The sequence below is a fragment of the Canis lupus genome, chromosome 19 (assembly GCF_011100685.1).
Source record: "Canis lupus familiaris isolate Mischka breed German Shepherd chromosome 19, alternate assembly UU_Cfam_GSD_1.0, whole genome shotgun sequence".
In the NCBI taxonomy this organism is placed as follows: domain Eukaryota; kingdom Metazoa; phylum Chordata; class Mammalia; order Carnivora; family Canidae; genus Canis; species Canis lupus.
In genome coordinates this window covers 41,320,546-41,338,519 of record NC_049240.1, presented here as the reverse complement: position 1 = coordinate 41,338,519, position 17,974 = coordinate 41,320,546, and the positions used below count along the sequence as shown (strand labels likewise).

The following is a 17,974-nucleotide window of genomic DNA, read 5'->3' as shown; positions in this document are numbered from 1 at the left end:
GCATTTAAATTGATTCACCATTTACATCTACTCTCCACCTTCCTGGTAAACATGGATGGGGAAACTCTGATTAGAACAAGCCTCTATTTTTCTCTTTGGATTCCCTCATTGCCAAGCATTATTAAAATTTCACCTTTAATTTCACTGCAAGACATCTAAATGAAAGGGAATGCAGAAGTTGGCTACGGGAACTCTCAAATTTAATCTCCTTTGCAGTCCGATTCCTGTAGCGTGAATAGCAGCCTGATCTTATTGGCACTTTCAACTGCAAAGTCAGGTTCATTTCAAAATTTAATACAACGTATTTGTCATCACCACACTTCCCTCAGTAAGGACACTGACACCAAACTGCTACTGGTTGGTGGTCTGAAAAAGATAGGTTGCTGAAAATGAAAATTCTCTCCTCTAAACCTAAATAACTCATCTCACATATTATGTGTCTTCTGTTTCTGCAAGAGTACACTATTGCTTTCCACAATTTGATCTTTTAGTAATCCATCTAGGTAACAATAAAGAAATAAAAGAATATTTACTCACTGCTTGCTTCTGGAAAGACAGTAATATATTTCACAGATTTCAAAAATAACTTCCCCAGCAGGAAACAAGAAACAACAGATTAGAATCAATATTTCTGTTGATTCTAAGTATAAGACGTATTTGTCACTGCTGTAGCCTACTTCTGTTATACACTAACGTTGTGAGGTTGTCCAAAGGCCCCCTTCTGCCTAGAACAGTGTTTCTCAAATTGCAATCTCTAGACCAGCACCATCAGCATCACCTGGGAACTTGTTAGAAATACAAATCCTTGAGCCTCATCCCAGACCTACTGAATCTGGAGTAAAGGAATTCCGTGTGTGTGTGTGTGTGTGTGTGTGTGTGTGTGTGTAAGTGAAGCAAAGTTGACACACAATGTTACATTAGTTTCAGGTGTACAACATAGTGATTTGACAAATTGATTAGTTATGCTATGCTCATCACAAATGTAGCTACCATTAGTCATTATACAACAGTATTAAAATACCAGTGACTAAAAAAAAAAAAAAAAAAAAAATACCAGTGACTATATTCCCTATGCTGTACCTTTCACCCCCACGACTTATTCATCCCATAACTGCATAACTGGAAACCTGTACTTCCCATTCCCCTTCATCCATTTTGGATCCTCCCACCCCATCCCCTCTGGCAACCATCAGTTTGTTCTCAGTATTTATAGGTCTGTTTCTGTTTGGTTTTTTTTATTTCCACATATAAATAAAATTATATGGCATTGTTTTTTTTCTGCCTGACTTATTTTGCTTAACATATTAGGTCCATCCATGCTGTTGCAAATAGCAAGATCTCATTCTTCTTTATGGTTGAGTAATAGTCCATTGCATATATATACCACATCCTCTTTATCCATTCATCTGTTGATAGACACTTGGGTTGCCTCCATATTTTGCTTATTGTAAGTAATATAGCTATAAACATAGGGATGCATGTATCTTTTCAAATTAGTGCTTTTGTTGACTTTGGACAAATAGTAGTAGAATTACTGAATCCTATAGTATCTCTATTTTTTAATTTTTTGAGAAACCTCCATACTGTTTTCCACAGTGGCTATATCAATTTACATCTCCACCAACAGTGCACAAGGGTTCCCTTTTCTCCAGATCCTCACCAACACTTGTTATTTCCTGTCTTTTTGTTACTAGCCATGCTGACAAGTGTAAGGTGATATAAGGTGATAACATATTGTGGTATTGATTTGCATTTCTCTGATGACTAGTCTTTCTATAATCCCATGGGTTATTTTAACACTGTAGTTTTTGAATCATCTACAACAAAAGAGATAGTGCAATATGTTCCCCAAACACCTCAGGCCCAATTTTCCTACACAAATAATTCCTTTAACATTTTTTCTTGTTTTTATTAAGAAATATTGCAATTTTTTTGTTTCTTATTCAGAAATATTCCAATACATTCTGGAATACACTACAAAATGAAAACATGAACAACCTAGCTAGCCCTTCCCCTAGAGTCATAAATTATTTCAATTGTTAGAAAATAAGACTCAAGAGGATGGTATAAGTTACCAGCATTGCCTAAATGGGAAAGAAATGGGATTCAATAATGCTTTTTATGCTTTCAAAGGGGAGGACAGAGCAGTATATTAAAGCCTGTCAGATATTACCAAATAATTGTAAATAGTGAGGGTAGTTTAGGGGCGCCTGGGTGGCTCAGTTGGTTAGGCATCCAACTCTTGGTTTCAGCTCAGATTGTGATCTCAGGCTTGTGAGATCAAGCCCTGTGCTGGGCTCTGTATTCAGTACAGAGTCTGCTTATCCCTCTCCCTCTGCTCCTCCTCCCTACTCTCTCTCTCTCTAAAATAAAATCTTTCAAAAATATAGGGATGGTTGTTCCAAGTACTGAATGAGCTCTCATGAGCGGCACCATCATTTCTTTCTTGAAAGCTGTTTAAATATTATCATCAATATGGTATGATTGTAATTGGATCCTCTATCTTCTATAGGAATGGATCCACGAAATACCTTTGCGGGCATCCTTGTCTCAGTTTGAGTCATACCACAACCAAACTCTGTGATAGAGTCTTAGGCAAATATTTATTGGGGAGTAATGCCAGAGAACCAGTGCAAGAATGGAGGATATGACAGGGAAAGAAGGCTGAGAGAGGGTCTGTGATCAAATCAGTCACCTTGATGATTAAACGGAGCTTCCTCTCCCTGGGAGCTCTAGGAAATAGCACAGAACTTGCATCTCAAGGTTACCCCATCTGAGGGGCAAGGGAGCTGATATTTATACAACTCTCAATCATTGGTTGAAGGCTGCTCCCTGGGATTCTCAATTCCCTAGCATTTCTGACTGCATATGTGGGCAGAGAAATTCCTCAAGCAAAGAGAGTCAGGTGATGTCAGCTGGAATTTGGGGGGGGGGGGGGGCAATATGCACAGAAATGGTAAATGGCCAAGCAGACCTGAGCAAGAAATGACAGTGCATGCTATGTCTGACTATTTCAAAAAGGCTGTCTCTGGATTTGCCCTGCTAATATAAAATGCATGTCCAAATTTATTCCCCTCTCCTTTGATCCCTCTGACTCCTAGCAATGCATTTTTAAAATTCCCAAACCTTATGCAAAGTGCAGTGTTTCCCTGTGTGTGTGTCTTTCTCAAAATAGAAACAGTATAAGAAAATAAGCTACCCTCTTGTAACTTAAAAAAGAAAATCTATATTACTATTATCCCTTCCAAAATGCACATCTTTAATCCAGATAACTTATGTCCACCAAGGTGCCATTGCTCAAAACTTTTAGAAAATTTTTGTTTGAAATTTATTTTGAGGCTCTGTGTTCTCTGTGGTGGTTCTAATTTGTAGAGTCACTTTAACAGGTTGATTGACTGCAGACTGTACTTGTGTGGCAAAGAAATACTTCACTAATAATTTATTCCTTGTTCTTCCTAAAATATAAGAGAGTAAATATTGTGCTAAAATAAGAGTTAGAAAGTCTTATAAGAAAAAAGAAATACAGAGGAGAAGTAAAGCAGCACTTGTTGACCAAAATGAGATACAGCATGAGCAAAGGGCTTAGAAAATATGTCTTGAAAACACAAAGGGAGTTCTATTTAGAATTCTGGTGAGTCACAAAATATTCTGATAAATAACTTCCTATCTGAATAGAGTTTGACCTTCTTCTCAAAGGTGACCTAAAGGACATTTCTTGAAATTTAAAGATTAAAAAAATAAATAAAGCTTCCATTCCAATCAGATTTACAAACATTAGAAAAATTGCAATCTACCCCAGTTAAATGATTATTCTAGCATGCTTTCTACCAATTAAAGTCCTCCTACGGGTACTTACAAGCACATGCTTACAAGAACACGCCATTTTATCCAAGATTAAATATCATATTTTTGGATTGTTCAAGGTTAATGATGCAAGGCAAAAAACTCACAGAAAAATGCCTCCGAAATGTAAAGCAAAGTAACCTTAATGATGGGAAATCTTCCCTCAACTTTCTGTGCAAATATATACATCATTTACGGAAAATATTTGTGTGGGTAAAATCTAGTGCAACTGAAAAATAAGTATCCCTGTATGCAAGGGGGCATTCTAGTAACACTGGAGAACCCTAGCTCCATGTACCTGTCAACATGTGTTCCTCTTGATATATTGTATCCTCCTGCATTACGCTAAAATGGGCATTTGCTTTCTATAAGTACAGAATGTACACAGCATTACCTCTGAATAAAGATGTTTGCTGAAATATACAGACTTTTTTTTTTCTCCAGATAACCTAGTCAGCAAATTATGGAGCAAAGCAGGTGGAGTACTCACAGTCTGACTGTCACAATAAGTAGCCTGGTTTTTATCCAATGACCCTGTGGTATCATCTGTCCACTTTGCATTATGGAGACATGAAAAATGATAAATAGAGGCCACTCGCCAGCCACTGGGAATGCTGTCCAGTGCCCTGGCATTATGGGGATTTTCCCAACCTGCTCTGGGAAGATGTCACATAGTGATAAACTTTCATCAACCACCAGTGAAACCCAGCAACAATGAACTAGTTACATGTTTGAGAAATAAAGTTTAAAACACAGTGAATTCACTTGATAATCTAAAGGAGAAATAGGTTGGGTATGCACTCTGCATCACACTCCATTTGCTTTCAAATGCCCTCTGACATGGAGGAAACCTGCTTGTCGATGAGACAAGAAAAAACTATGTATGTTCTATACTCAGTAGAAGTCTATTGACTCAGACTAATGATAAGATACTATGCAGAGGAAAGCAATCAAAGCCCACTGACCATTCAAAGTGGTAGTAATCAGATTCCAAATCAGAACACTCATTGTTTCTATTATACTATTCATGTAATCTATTATATATAATCTAATTTTTTTCCTAAAATGAATATTACTGACCCATTGTTTGCTGCAATCACAAGCCAGGTGAGCAATAGGAACTTTATTAAGAGTGAACAGTATCACTAATAAATCAAAGTAGAGAATGGGTCAAAACATACCTTCTACAGAGATAGCTGTAGAAATTCATTAATGACTACTTAGATCTTTGATTACATTCTTAAACTAACCCACAAGGTTTGCACATCTCAAATTGCTATTTATAGTTACTGGTTTCAATGTGGCAGACTTTGTGTATTTTGAAAGGTTGTAAGCTAATGATTTATTATTTTTTAAAGATTTTATTTATTCATTTGAGAGAGAGAGAAAAAAAAACACACGAGTGCGGGGTGGGGGTGAGAAGGAGAAGCAGACATATATTTATTTACCTAAGAGTAAGTTACCTTTGCACATTATAGCAGGCCTTAAGCCTGATGAGATTTCATGTAAGTTTTTGTTTTTAACCAAAATGAAGATATTACTTTTGGTCATATGCACTTAACTTTAAATAAATTCTGAAATAAAGGGCATACAAAACAATAAATTCAGGGTGGTAAAAAGAAAACTATCAAATGTTATAAGAAAAAAATCACAGCTGACTTAAGTTTATTTCAACCTTTTTCTTTCTTTTAAATGAGTTTCAACAGTTGTGTCAATTCCTGTAGATATAGAAAGACTATGATAATAGGTGGAGAGTCAAAGAGGAGCATTTCTCTGCTAAACTTCTGTCATAAATCACCCAGAATTTCAAAGAAGCTGAATTGCAAGATGTGCAACCAGACCACATTTTTAATTTCTCACTGGACAAAAGATGGCTTCAGCTACCAGGAGGCCAGCCTGTTCTTGTAAGCATGACCATGGCTGATACCCCACAAATGATTAGGGAGCCCATTCAAGTATGTAAAAACCACAAAGACTTCATGAAACCGATATAAGCCAGTAGTAATTTCTATTTCTCCCCATAGAAATTGAGAGGCTAGGTCAATGTTGAAAATTAGCCATTTCATAGGAATAAGCAAAAAAACAAAAAACAAAAAACAAAAACAAAAAACAAAACAAACAAACAAAAAACAAAAAAACCAAAAACCAAAAACCCTCTAGAAGTGCTATACAATGGTAACATTGTAACAGGAAGTATATGTTGGGGGAGGAAGGGCAGTTTCCCCACAGCACGCCACAGAATTCTCCAACACCAATTGGGTGTCCTAATATTCAATTCTACCCCTACCTACAAATAGCATCAGATTCCACAAGTAAAAGGCTCAGTCCAACAAGACTGCCCTGCACTTCAGAGGCCAAATGCATGCCCAGGTAGGTTATGCTTTTAACCAACCAGCTACAGACTAGAGGTTCCAACAACACCGTCCAACTCAGGTTGCCAATTGCAAGTCCAGATTGTTACCTGCACTTCAGACCAATAGGCTATAAATCAGAGGTTCCCACAACTCCCTCCCTGGCTTTAATTAATTTTTCAGAGTGGCTCACAGAATTCAGGAAGCCTGTTTTACTTACTAGATGGCCCATTTCTTGTGAAAGGATATAATTCAGGAACAGCCAGATGGAAGAGATGCATAGGATGAAGTACAGGGAAAAGGCATAGGGTTTCTACCCACCATTCTCCCTGAATCTCTGTGATGAGTGACAACACACCTTTTTTTCTGAGTCACAACGCACCCATTTCATCTTTCTGGAAGCAATTTCAGGAACTGAGGGCAAGAGGCCAAATGTAATCAAAGACGCTCCCATTGTTCTTATTGCTCAGGAAGTTCCAAGAGTTTTAACAGCTCTGTGCCAGAAATGGGGAGAATATGTATTTCTAATTATAGATCACCATATAACACCTGCAATACGATAGAAGGCACAGAACAAATTGTGAAAAACTCCTCAGCCCTATATACATAATCTATCATGACAAGCCTCTAATACCTGCTGTGAGATGACAAAGTCTGGCAGTCATTTGTCTTTGGGACTCAACCAAAGGATCTTCTTGTTTCTTATTTCCTCAGCAGGAGGTTGGGAGGAAGAAGTAGTATGGTTATTCTAATACTCATTATTATTTCCATATTATGTAAGAATGTTCTTTGCACAATTCCCCCAGGGCAGAGTAATAAATGTGCATTATAGTGAAACAAGCTTATAGCATATTTTGAATGGTTATGTGCCAGACACCTCATTAATACTTTTATATAACCAATTTAACTCTCTCAATCTGAGAGTGAGAGGTAGGTTTTATCAATCAATTTTCAAACTGAAGGAAAGGATGCCTCCACAAGTTAATTAATTTTCCTGAGATGGTCTAGCATGTGAGGAGCAGACCTGAAATTCCAACCTGGCTAAGTGCAGAATCCAGGTTTGAACCTCTAAACTACTCTTCCTGAATTCAAAGAAAAGCAATATAAACATGATCTTATTTGCCTCTGTTAATAAATTGTACATACATTACCACAATCCAAAAATTATCAGTAATATTAGAAGCCATTATTAGCTGTAACTACTCAAAAAGGTTGCAGTTAATATAATGTGTTGTTGGCCTCTATTTAATTAAACAAATACCTTTCATTAGATAACTGATTGCATTGGCTTGATAAAGTGTACATCTGTCTAATCATGGCAGTGGTTAAAAAAAAGAAAGTAGATAAAAAAAGAGGAAAGAAAGAAGAGGGAAGAGGGAAAGAAAGAAGGAAAAAAGAGTGAGGAAAGGATAGGGAGAGAGTCAAAGGAGAAAGAAAGAAAAAGGGGTTGTGGGAGACAGGAAGGAGAGAAACAAGGAAACCACTGCTGAATGTCAATCCCATGTGGGAGCAAATAGCCACTCTGAACCCACTTTGTAATTTCCTTCTATATACTTCATAAGTCAAAACATTTCACTCCACACACCAAGAGCATTATAAATGGGATTAATAGACATAGTCAATATTCTTCCAAGAGATGGATTTTTTTTCTAAACTATGGGATAAGGTTTAAAAATGTCACTTTTTTCATTTCCATGTGACTTGCATATTTTCTAAATCACCTTTCATTTCAAACAACTATTGTACTAGAAGCTTGGCAATGAAGGAAAGATGCCACTGTTAATGGTTTTGTAAAGCTTGACAATTTATATTTTAAAAATGGTTCCTTAGAAATATCAGTATTATGTCTAGAACTGATTCTAGTTGAATGCTATATAAATGAAAAGATTTAGTATTTTTTTTCCTTAGGAAAGAACTGCAGCCCTGAAATCTTTACAAACTATAGTATTTATTAATAATATACAAAAGCATGTTGCATATCGACCTCGAAAAAGGCAAATAAAACTTCTTTGGTATTGATAAGTTGAAGACTACCCAAAGGAATTCCGAATGCTCTATCTTGATAGATTGAAAATTGCAGAGAAATTTCTAGGTTCACTATATTGCATTTAGGCATAATCCTATAGTTTTCTTTTGCAGTATGTGGCCTCATATTAAGTTAAGGCAGCTTACTTTACAGCAGTGTGGCATCTGACTTAAACATAAATATTCAAAGATAGAAAAGTTGTGTTCCTCTTCCTTGGGAAATTGACCTGTTAGAGAGCAGTGACATGACATAGGGCAGATATCACTTAACAACACATGTTGCTTTGCCTCATACCTTGGTCATTCTGGCAGATGGCCTTCAGGACGCGATGCCCCAGGCCACATTTTCCATGATCAGGGATACAAATCCCTTCGGATACCAGCCATCGGTAACACATCGGATCCTCGCAAGGGATAGACTCCACCAAATGAGGGCAGTGGCCTGCAGACCCTGTGGATTCCATGAGGACATGACGCCGTCTCATTCTAAATCCTGAAAAGAAAAAAAACCAAAAATTTCACAGTATTCCATTTTTATCCAACAGGAAAAAAGCAGCAACAGCTAGAAGAGAGATGAAACTTTCATTTCATGCTCTATAGTTCTAAAAGGTGTATTATTTTAAGGCGTTCTCCTTTATAGGAAAAGGAAGGAATAGACGAAAAGAAAGGGAAAGAAAATGGACAAGAACTAGAGGAGGAAAGCTGTCCTTCAAGACTGAACAACCTTGGAGAGGCCACACATAATCAAACCAAGTAGTAAGTAGCATGTTGTCCAACAGAATCAATAAACCAGCAGAAATAAATGAAGACTCTCAGAAATAGCCAAAACACAGATAAATCCACTTTTTTTTTCTGTTGTTTTTCACATTCTGGTTACTCCACATTGAGTTGAAATGTGGAGTACAACTGTATTAGATGTACATGTGTACATCTGGCATACCCCTGGTAACTAAGAAATTTGTGCACTGAGGTTTCTAAGTCAGCCTGCCCTGTGAATATAGCACCTCTTTGGACCACATTCCCCACCTTGGCTTGACATGGGTCTCTAGACTGTTAATCAGTTTAAAAAATATATATTGTGGGACTAGGGCCAAACACCCCACTATAAAAAGGATATAAATGGGCCTTACACGCTATAAGCTTACAGGGTGACAAACTCAGGCTACAAGAGACAAGCAGCTACAAATTGAGGAAAATGATTCAACCATACAACTGTAGGGAGTGTGGAGGTGTGTGGTGAAGTGGAGAATATGTGCTCGCTCCAAAAGAGGTGGCGATTCTACAGCTTCCATGGACTATTGCCATGAGGGAATATGGACCCTCTGTTAACAAACCTCATTTTTGACTAAGAAGATAGAAATCCAAGTTACATTTTGTTTCTATATGAAATCTCTGCATGTTTAACTAATTTATCTTTTTAAAAAACAAAGTAGCCTAAAAGAAAAGAAAAGTGACTGAGAACTAGATACAACCATTTGGTTTATGAGTTTTCAACCTCTGGCCCTGATGACATATCATTTCTGAAGGCTATGCCTGCCTTCCATGAATCTCATATTTTACTTCCAGTCTCTATCACACCAAATTCTGTTTACCAGCTTAATTCCTTCAATTCCTTTTATTTTTTTTTTTGTTTAAAATTTTATTTATTTATTCATGAGATACACAGAGACATACACAGAGGGAGAAGCAGGCTCCCTGCAGGGAACCCAATGTGGGACTTGATCCCGGAATCCCAGGATCATGACCTGAGCCAAAGGTAAACACTCAACCACACAGCCACCCAAGAGTACCTAGTTCCTTTTATTTTGAATGAAACCAATCTTATTGGGTGATAACATTTTAAGGAATTATTCACTTTTTTCCTTTAAGTAAGTTAAAAGAGACAGACAGGGGATGCCTGGGTGGCTCAGTGGTTGAGCCTCTGCCTTTGGCTCAGATCGTGATCTTAGAGCGCCATGATTGAGTCCCACATTGGGCTTCCCTTGAGGAGCCTGCTTCTCTCTCTGCATATGTCTCTGCCTCTCTCGTGAACAAATAAATAAATAAAATCTTTTTTAAAAAAACGGACAGACGACTATGACAGGAAAAAAAGAGAGTATGAGAACACTGAAGTCCCACCATGAAAGTTAGATACCCCACTACCTTTCCCACAAGAGGTGGGAAGAAGGAGAAGTTAGGGAGCATGTGAAGTCACAAAGCCAGGTATATATATCTCTCCCAGATTTCCCAAAGCCATGCCTATTTTCCCATCAATAGTAATTGAAATGAAAAGTTTACAAAGCTCAAGGTATAGTTGGCAAAAGACTGGCTCCTATAAAATTACACAGCCAAGGAAGGAGTTTGGAACTAATGGACACATGGTTTTAGGCCACAAGAGGGAGCTGAGCTTCCTTAGAATATTACAGGGCTGGACAAGTATTTTAGATAAAAATACTCAAGCGCTTTATTTAGGTTTTCTTGCTCTAGGGCTCTAGGGTTAACCCATGAACTCCTTGTTTTTCCCTTTCTTCTTCTTCTTTTTTTTTTTTTAAGAAAAGGAAAGGGAAGGAGGAGAAAGGCAGGGGAGGAGGCAGAGGGAGAGGGAGAGGGAGAGAGAGAATCTTAAGGAGGCTCCACGCCCAGCACAGAGCCTGACATGGGGCTCCACCTCACAACCCTGAGATCATGACCTGAGCTGAAATACAGAGTTGGACACTTAACCGAATGAGCCACCCAGGCACCTCTGATCTCCTTTTAGAAGAGATTCTTCAATTTTTATACTGACAATCAGCCATGTAGGGGAAGGTACCATTCAGCCAATCAGAGACCACATTCATGATCACGGTATTGAAAATATTGAGGTCAGGGACAATTAAAATAATACATGGCTTCTGCCATACTTTATACCTACAAGTCTGTATCATTAATTAGTTAAAATCTGCAGAAAGGGGGACGCCTGGGTGGCTCAGCGGTTGAACGTCTGCCTTCGGTTCAGGATGTGATCCTGGAGTTCCAGGATTGAGTCCTACATGGGGGTCCCTGCATGGAGCTTGCTTCTCCTCCCTCTGCCTGTGTCTCTGACTCCCTCTGTGTCTCTGACTCCCTCTGTGTCTCTCATGAATAAATAAGTAAAATCTCTAAACAACAACAACAAAAAGCTGCAGAAGGGATCTACTGCCTTCCTGGGCCACCTTCAGAAAAGACACAGGAAACATACAAGGTTTCAACTGCACTTGATGGTCACCCAGCTACACTGAGCTCCAAGCTCTCATTGCCACACAGCTTGGGTCATGACCTCTATTCTTACGTGTCCATATGCTGCTTATTTACCATCTTATGTTTATGTTTGTTTAGTTTACACGTTTGAGCAGGACATAGCATGGGTCTCCATGATTTATAAGGTTTGACAACTAAGAAACTTAGTCCTCTTTACTGAGGATTCTAGGTGTACTAGTACCTAGAACTTAAGGCCATTGAGGGGTATGTGAAGTTTCCCTCCATAAATCAAATTGCATCCATCTCACAATAAATCTATAGATTACACCTCCTTAGTCAATAAATTTGTCCAGTCTTTCATCTATGCTGCCCTTGTCCTGACTGTAACTAGGATCAAATCACAGCACAAGCTCAGCATAAAACAAAAACCTTGGAGCCTCTTGTTAGTGCTTAACCTTTAATCACACATTCATGTTCATGCCTGCAATAGACATCAGGCTTCCCCTGGGTGCTTCTGTTCCGAAAGATACACAACTGCCAAGTCCACAGTGTCTGGGGCCAGCCAACCACTTACCTTCATTTACCAAATTCCATATTAATAAGATAGCGTCATTCAGTAAACATTAACTGCCATATGTAGATCACTGTAATGTACTGTGGGAAGCCAAAGGAGGAACAGAAAACATAAATCTATTCTTCATGGAGCATACAGTCCAACAAAGGGAAAAGGTACATGTATTAATTAAATATCTACCTATCCCAAGATGGTGCCAGCCATTTTACTTACATTACCCCAAAATAATAAATCTTCAAAACTATTTTGTAAGTTGCCATTCACGTTTTATGCATGTGGAAACTAAGATCAGACGAGACTATATTACTGCTCCAGAGGCACGTTATTGATTAACTAGATATGTATGAAATTCAATCGAGGACTTTTTGAGTCATCACCTCTTCATAAGAAATAATTCAAGTCAGCTCCTCTGTGTGATGTATTCTAGCCCCACTTCATACAGTGAATCTGCAGGAACTGTGGATCATTTCCTTAAAATGAAAGTGTGCAGGCTGGAGAGTGGGATTTTAGGCACGACGCAGCAAGAATGAGTTTTAACAATCACTTAATGACTACAGATTCAATCCACCTTTAATGAAACTGGTATTTGCAGGATTTTTTTTTTAATTTAATGAACCCAAAGTTTAGTGTATATTCTGCTGGCTTACAATATATTTTACTGAATTTTAGCAAAGAATGAATTGTGGATTGGGGAGAGAAAAGGGAAGAAGCACAAATGGCGGAAGATGGGCCAAAGTTTTTCAAATGAAATCATGGGAAAATTAAAGGAGACATAGGAGGTAAATGTAGGTTTGAGGCCATGTGCTTGTGGCCCCAAAGTGTCCATGTAAGCTTCTATGGAGCTATCCATGGGCAATACTGTGTCTCCACACTAATGCCACTTGAACAGGCCTGAAGCAGTAGCCAGCAGGTTGACCAAGGATGACAAAAGCTTATTCCATCTTAAGCATCTCATTGGTTCCTCATCTCTGGCAGCCCTAGAAATAGGGTAACAACTTTGTGCCACGAAACCTGAGCACATTGATTCCTGCAAGTCAACCACCATTCCTGCAAGAGTAGCACTTTACAGAATCATTATTAGTTTGCACCCCGCTGTGAATATAGAAAATAAGAAAAACTAATGTTAGGGCAATCTTGATCATGAGAACTCTCAACACTTAGAATGAGAAGTAGGCATGCAACCCCCCACATCCTAACACTACACAGACATAGAAAAATAGGGAAAAGAAAAAACTATCTCTTGGCATACACATTTTATATAACAAAGCAAAATTATTTTTATAGACTTCTCACTGAAAGTTGATCTATATAGCAGGCAAGAACAGAAAATGGAAATTTTCCCCCATTGTTGTTATATAAGATCTAAAATATACAGTATTGTCCTGCTTTGGTGTGTTATCTAAATTGATTTGTTTCAGAGCATAAAAGACTGTCTTTGTAAAGATATTCATGGCTTCCCAGTTTCAGGATGTCTTTTCTTTTCCTATGGGAATTTTTAGAACTTTAGATGTATGACTGGGGGTAAATACCTTACTGGGGGAATTAAGAAATCCCTGAAGTCCTACCACATAAGCAGTTACCTATTGTGACACTGTATTGAGAAGCCTCCATCAACTTGTTCTTTAAAACAACTTCTGTGGGCAAGGATGTCTTTCTGGAATATGTATGAAAAGGACAAGGATGTCATATAAATGAATGTCTCTGTATCAAAAAGAATTTTTAAAAATGTATTATATCTTTGTGTAGGGTTCACTCATCAGCAATTTTTTCAGGTTATTTCTCTTACATATATCTCTAATTATAACTCCCTAGGAGTGTATCAAAGATAAAGCAATGAATGATAAAACCTGATCCAATTTAAATTCTTCTGAAAGGCATCCTAGCTTCACTTGACAAGTACCAACCCGCTGAGTACTGTTCCCCTTGTCTGCCTATCAAAGACCTGGTGGAAAGTGTGAAGGCTGTGTACCACGGCTGATTTTCTAATGTACTCTGAATGGCTGACAGTCACAAACCTTACAGGATTTCTGATTGAAGGATGCCTGCCTTAGAATAACAGCCATATTATGATCATTTCTAGAGTAACTAATTTCTTCTGTTAGATGCACAAAATTAACTGCTTTCCCATCCTTTTCTTTTTTCTTTTTTTTTTTAATTTGAACAAAAGGAACATACCAAAGCAATAGCACAGTGACTGAGGAAAAGACTACTGAAGAGAAAAAAAGTAATTATCTCCAACTTTACACATTAATTTTCTTGCTGTTGTTTGCTGATATTTCCCTCAAATCCTCTATCTTCCAAATATATATATGAAATGCATATAGGAAGGTTCACTGCATTTCTTTAGGGTAGGGAATTCAAATGTGAAGCTTAACAGTTCAGTTTACATCCCAGAGTTTTGTGATGTTTAATGCATTAGCTCATGTATTGCAGCCTCTGTGGAATTCCAAATTGCATTTACGTTGTGCCAGTCAGCAGCGACTCTGGCAGCCCTCATGGTAGGACCGTGGGACAGACAGATTGAAAAGATCCCAGACCTCAGGCTCACAAGTCAGTAGAAATAACAAGAAGATTACTTACCATCATCATAACATGCTTGGACTCCTTGTAGGCACAGAATCACTTCCCTAGAGGGAAAACTCTATTCTTTATTTTTCCCAAGAGGGATTAGAGGCAGGTGGTCCTGGCAGATTTTAGAAAGACCTTAAAAATCAAAATTGTCTCTGCTCTGGGGAAGCATTTATAAAATACCTAACTTCCAGACCTGAATAACAATCATTGCTGTATACATGCTCTTCTGTTTGTGATTACTTAGTGCCTAGGGCAGGTGATTCAGCCTAAGTATGGGCCCTATAGAACAGAGACTGGTTCTCATCAATCCCAACATGACCCTTCACTCTGCAAGTAGCTGGGTGACAGTACTACCTTCACTACCTTCAGTAGTAGTCAGTTCTTTTTTTTTTTTTTTTTTAAATATTTTATTTATTTATGACAGATACAGAGAGAGAGAGAGGCAGAGACACAGGCAGAGGGAGAAGCAGGCTCCATGCACCGGGAGCCCGATGTGGGATTCGATCCCGGGTCTCCAGGATCACGCCCTGGGGCAAAGGCAGGCACCAAACCGCTGAGCCACCCAGGGATCCCCCTTCAGGTGAGTTCTATCGTCTCCACCCTTTTCCTTCAGCTCCATAGGCTGTGCCTCTCTTGGAAAAATTTATTGTTTGAGGCAAAAAAACATTCCAGTTACCTGCTTCTCTCAAGCTATTCTTGGAACACCCTTCCTTTCTCACTCAACTGCAGTCCAAAGGTAGCACACTGGAGCTAAAACAAATCCCATGTCCCATGCCTTATCCTACATTGGTTCAATTATTGGCTCCCAAGACTAATGGGTTCCACTGGCCAATACGGTGCATGTGGGCAGAGGCCTTCTTTGCTAAGCTTGGCATTGGATTTGTGCCTTTATCCAAACTTCCTTAGGCTATGGAGGGAATCACTAAGGAAGCCCAGTATTTGAAGGAACACTGGACTAGGGAGATAGGAAGCCAGGTTCTTAGTGCTGGCTGGGCCACTATTAAATCCCTGTGGGATTTAAGACAAATTGGTTCACTTCTCCACACTTTAGTTTTGAAATATTATGAAGTGTCATACCTTGCTGAGCCTAAATGCTGATGCAAAGTTGGTATTAGTATACTTAGGGCTGCCAAAAGAGAAGACCACAGTGGGTGATGTAAGATAACAGAATTTTTTTTGGTCTCACAGTTCTGGAGAAATCAAAGGGTCTGTAGAGCCATGCTTCCTCTGAATGTGCTGGGGAAAGACTGCCCCCATCCTTTCCCTAGCTTCTGGTGGTTATTGGCAATCCTTCGCACTCCTTGGCTTATACACGTATCACTCTAATGTCTGCCTTTGCATAGCATTCTCCTCTGTGTATCTCTGTGTCCAAATCTCAGTCTTTGTGTAAGAACATCTGTCGTTAAAATAGGGCCTATCCTAATCCAATATGACCTCATCTTAACTTGAGTCCATCTGCAATAACCCTATTTCCCTATAAGGTCATATTCACATATACTAGGTGTTAGGAATGAAGATTTTTTTTTTTTTGAAGGATATAATTCAACTCACAACAGGTGACATCTAATGAATGATGGACCAGGGTGCATTTGCAAGAGTTGACTCATACAATACAGGAATAGGGGCTAATGAAGAAAAGGTTTGGCATTAAAGCATCTTGGGCCAAGGGGGCAAACAGAGGGGTCTGAAGGTTGTGAGACTCCCAGCTGAGTTCCACAGACCAGTTCAGAATTATGTGGAAAAGGAAGATTGAAAAGAAAAAAAAAAAAGTTGAAAGAGCACTTTTAACAAAGGGTTTTGTGGAAATTTGCTCAAGTGACAAAAATTACAACATAGAATGAAGAAGAAAGAATTCTCTGAATTACTGTAGAAATTCTGGCCCAGAACAAAGGGGATAAGCAATTAATAACCATCTATTAAGATTAACCTCAGCATTGCTTTTACTTCCCATAGTATCAGCACCTCATATTTCCCTGAGGAAGCCACCCGTCCCTGACTCTCAGTGGTGAGGCTTGCCTAGCCTTGTCCCTGCAGGGGTGGTCTCATGTAGGACTTGGCCAGAGTGGCTGGGTCAGGGTAGCACATGGTTAGCCAATCAGATTCAGTTCCAGGATTCTTCCTGGAAGTATTAAGAAAGACATTTCTTTCTACTTTATCTACATTCTAAAATCATAATTCTTTTTTCTTTTCGTAGTGAGAATCTTAAAGATTTAATCTCTTAGCAACTTTCAAGTATATAATACAGTATTGTTGATATCATGCTGCACATTGGATCCTCAAACTTACTTTATAACTGGAAGTTTGTAAACTTTGATCAATATCTCCCCATTTTTTCCCCACCATCCAGCCTCTGGCAACCAGTATTCTACTCTTTGTTACTATAATTCCAGGTTTTTTAGAATCTACATATAAGTGAGAACATACAATGTTTGTCTTTCTCTGTCTGACTTATTTTACTTTGTATAATATCCTCAAGTTTCATCCATGTTGTCACAATGGTAGCACTTCCTTTTTTTTATGGCTAAATAATATCCCTATAAATATATATGAGTGAGTGTATATATGTGTGTGTGTATATATCACATTTCCTTTATATATTTATGCATCAATAGTCACTTAGGTTGTTTCCACACCTTTACTATTGTGTGCTGCACTAGTACTATTTAACACTGCAAGGAACATGGGGATACAAACAATACATCTTAAAAATTCTTACCACAGGAAAAAGGTAACTATGTGAGGATGGATAGATGTGTAAACTAACCTTATTGTGGCAATTGTTTTGCTATATATATTTATATCAAATCAGTATGTCATATCCTTAAAATTACCTAATACCATATGTCAATTATATCTCAATAAAGCTAGACAAAATTAATTGACCATAAAAATAAGAGAGCTCCTTTATAACATACTATGTTGCTTTTATTACAATGTTTTGGAGAAAAAAAATTCCTCTACACAAAATGTACGTATCAATTTTGTGACATATTAATTCTAGAAAGCTAAAGTATAAAATGAATGTATCTAAGGATCAAGGAAACAAAAATTTTTTTAGCTTCATTCTCCAATTTCCAATTTGCAAACCATGCTGAAAGTTTAGATGAAATCGAAAGACTCTTCACAATCTGCCTTACTGAAATCCCAAATGGAATTTTATATACTTGAGTTGGGATTATTAGGATGAGATGGGGTGCCTTTTTTTTTTTTTTTGCTCTATTTTAAATCAAAAGCCAATTGGATAAAATACAGTTAAATATTATACTGCCTCCAAAGAAACAAAAAAAAATAATTATTTTACTGAAGCGATTTAGAGCATCTGGTACTGGACTTTTTGTTAACAAACTTTAAAAAATAGATATTTCAGATCAGAGTGCTTCTAAGAGTTACAGAAATTTTTGTTATCTATCAGTCA

General features: G+C 38.0%; 1 protein-coding gene across 1 annotated transcript in view; it reads right to left on the bottom strand.

Annotated features, from left to right (window-relative positions):
- Window positions 1-17,974, bottom strand: part of THSD7B (thrombospondin type 1 domain containing 7B) — a 725,201-nt gene that overhangs the window by 459,824 nt on the left and 247,403 nt on the right. Inside the window, exon 6 of the mRNA XM_038565098.1 lies at window positions 8,515-8,712. Within this exon, the coding sequence (XP_038421026.1) occupies window positions 8,515-8,712 (198 nt within the window). The remainder of the gene's footprint in view (window positions 1-8,514; window positions 8,713-17,974) is intronic.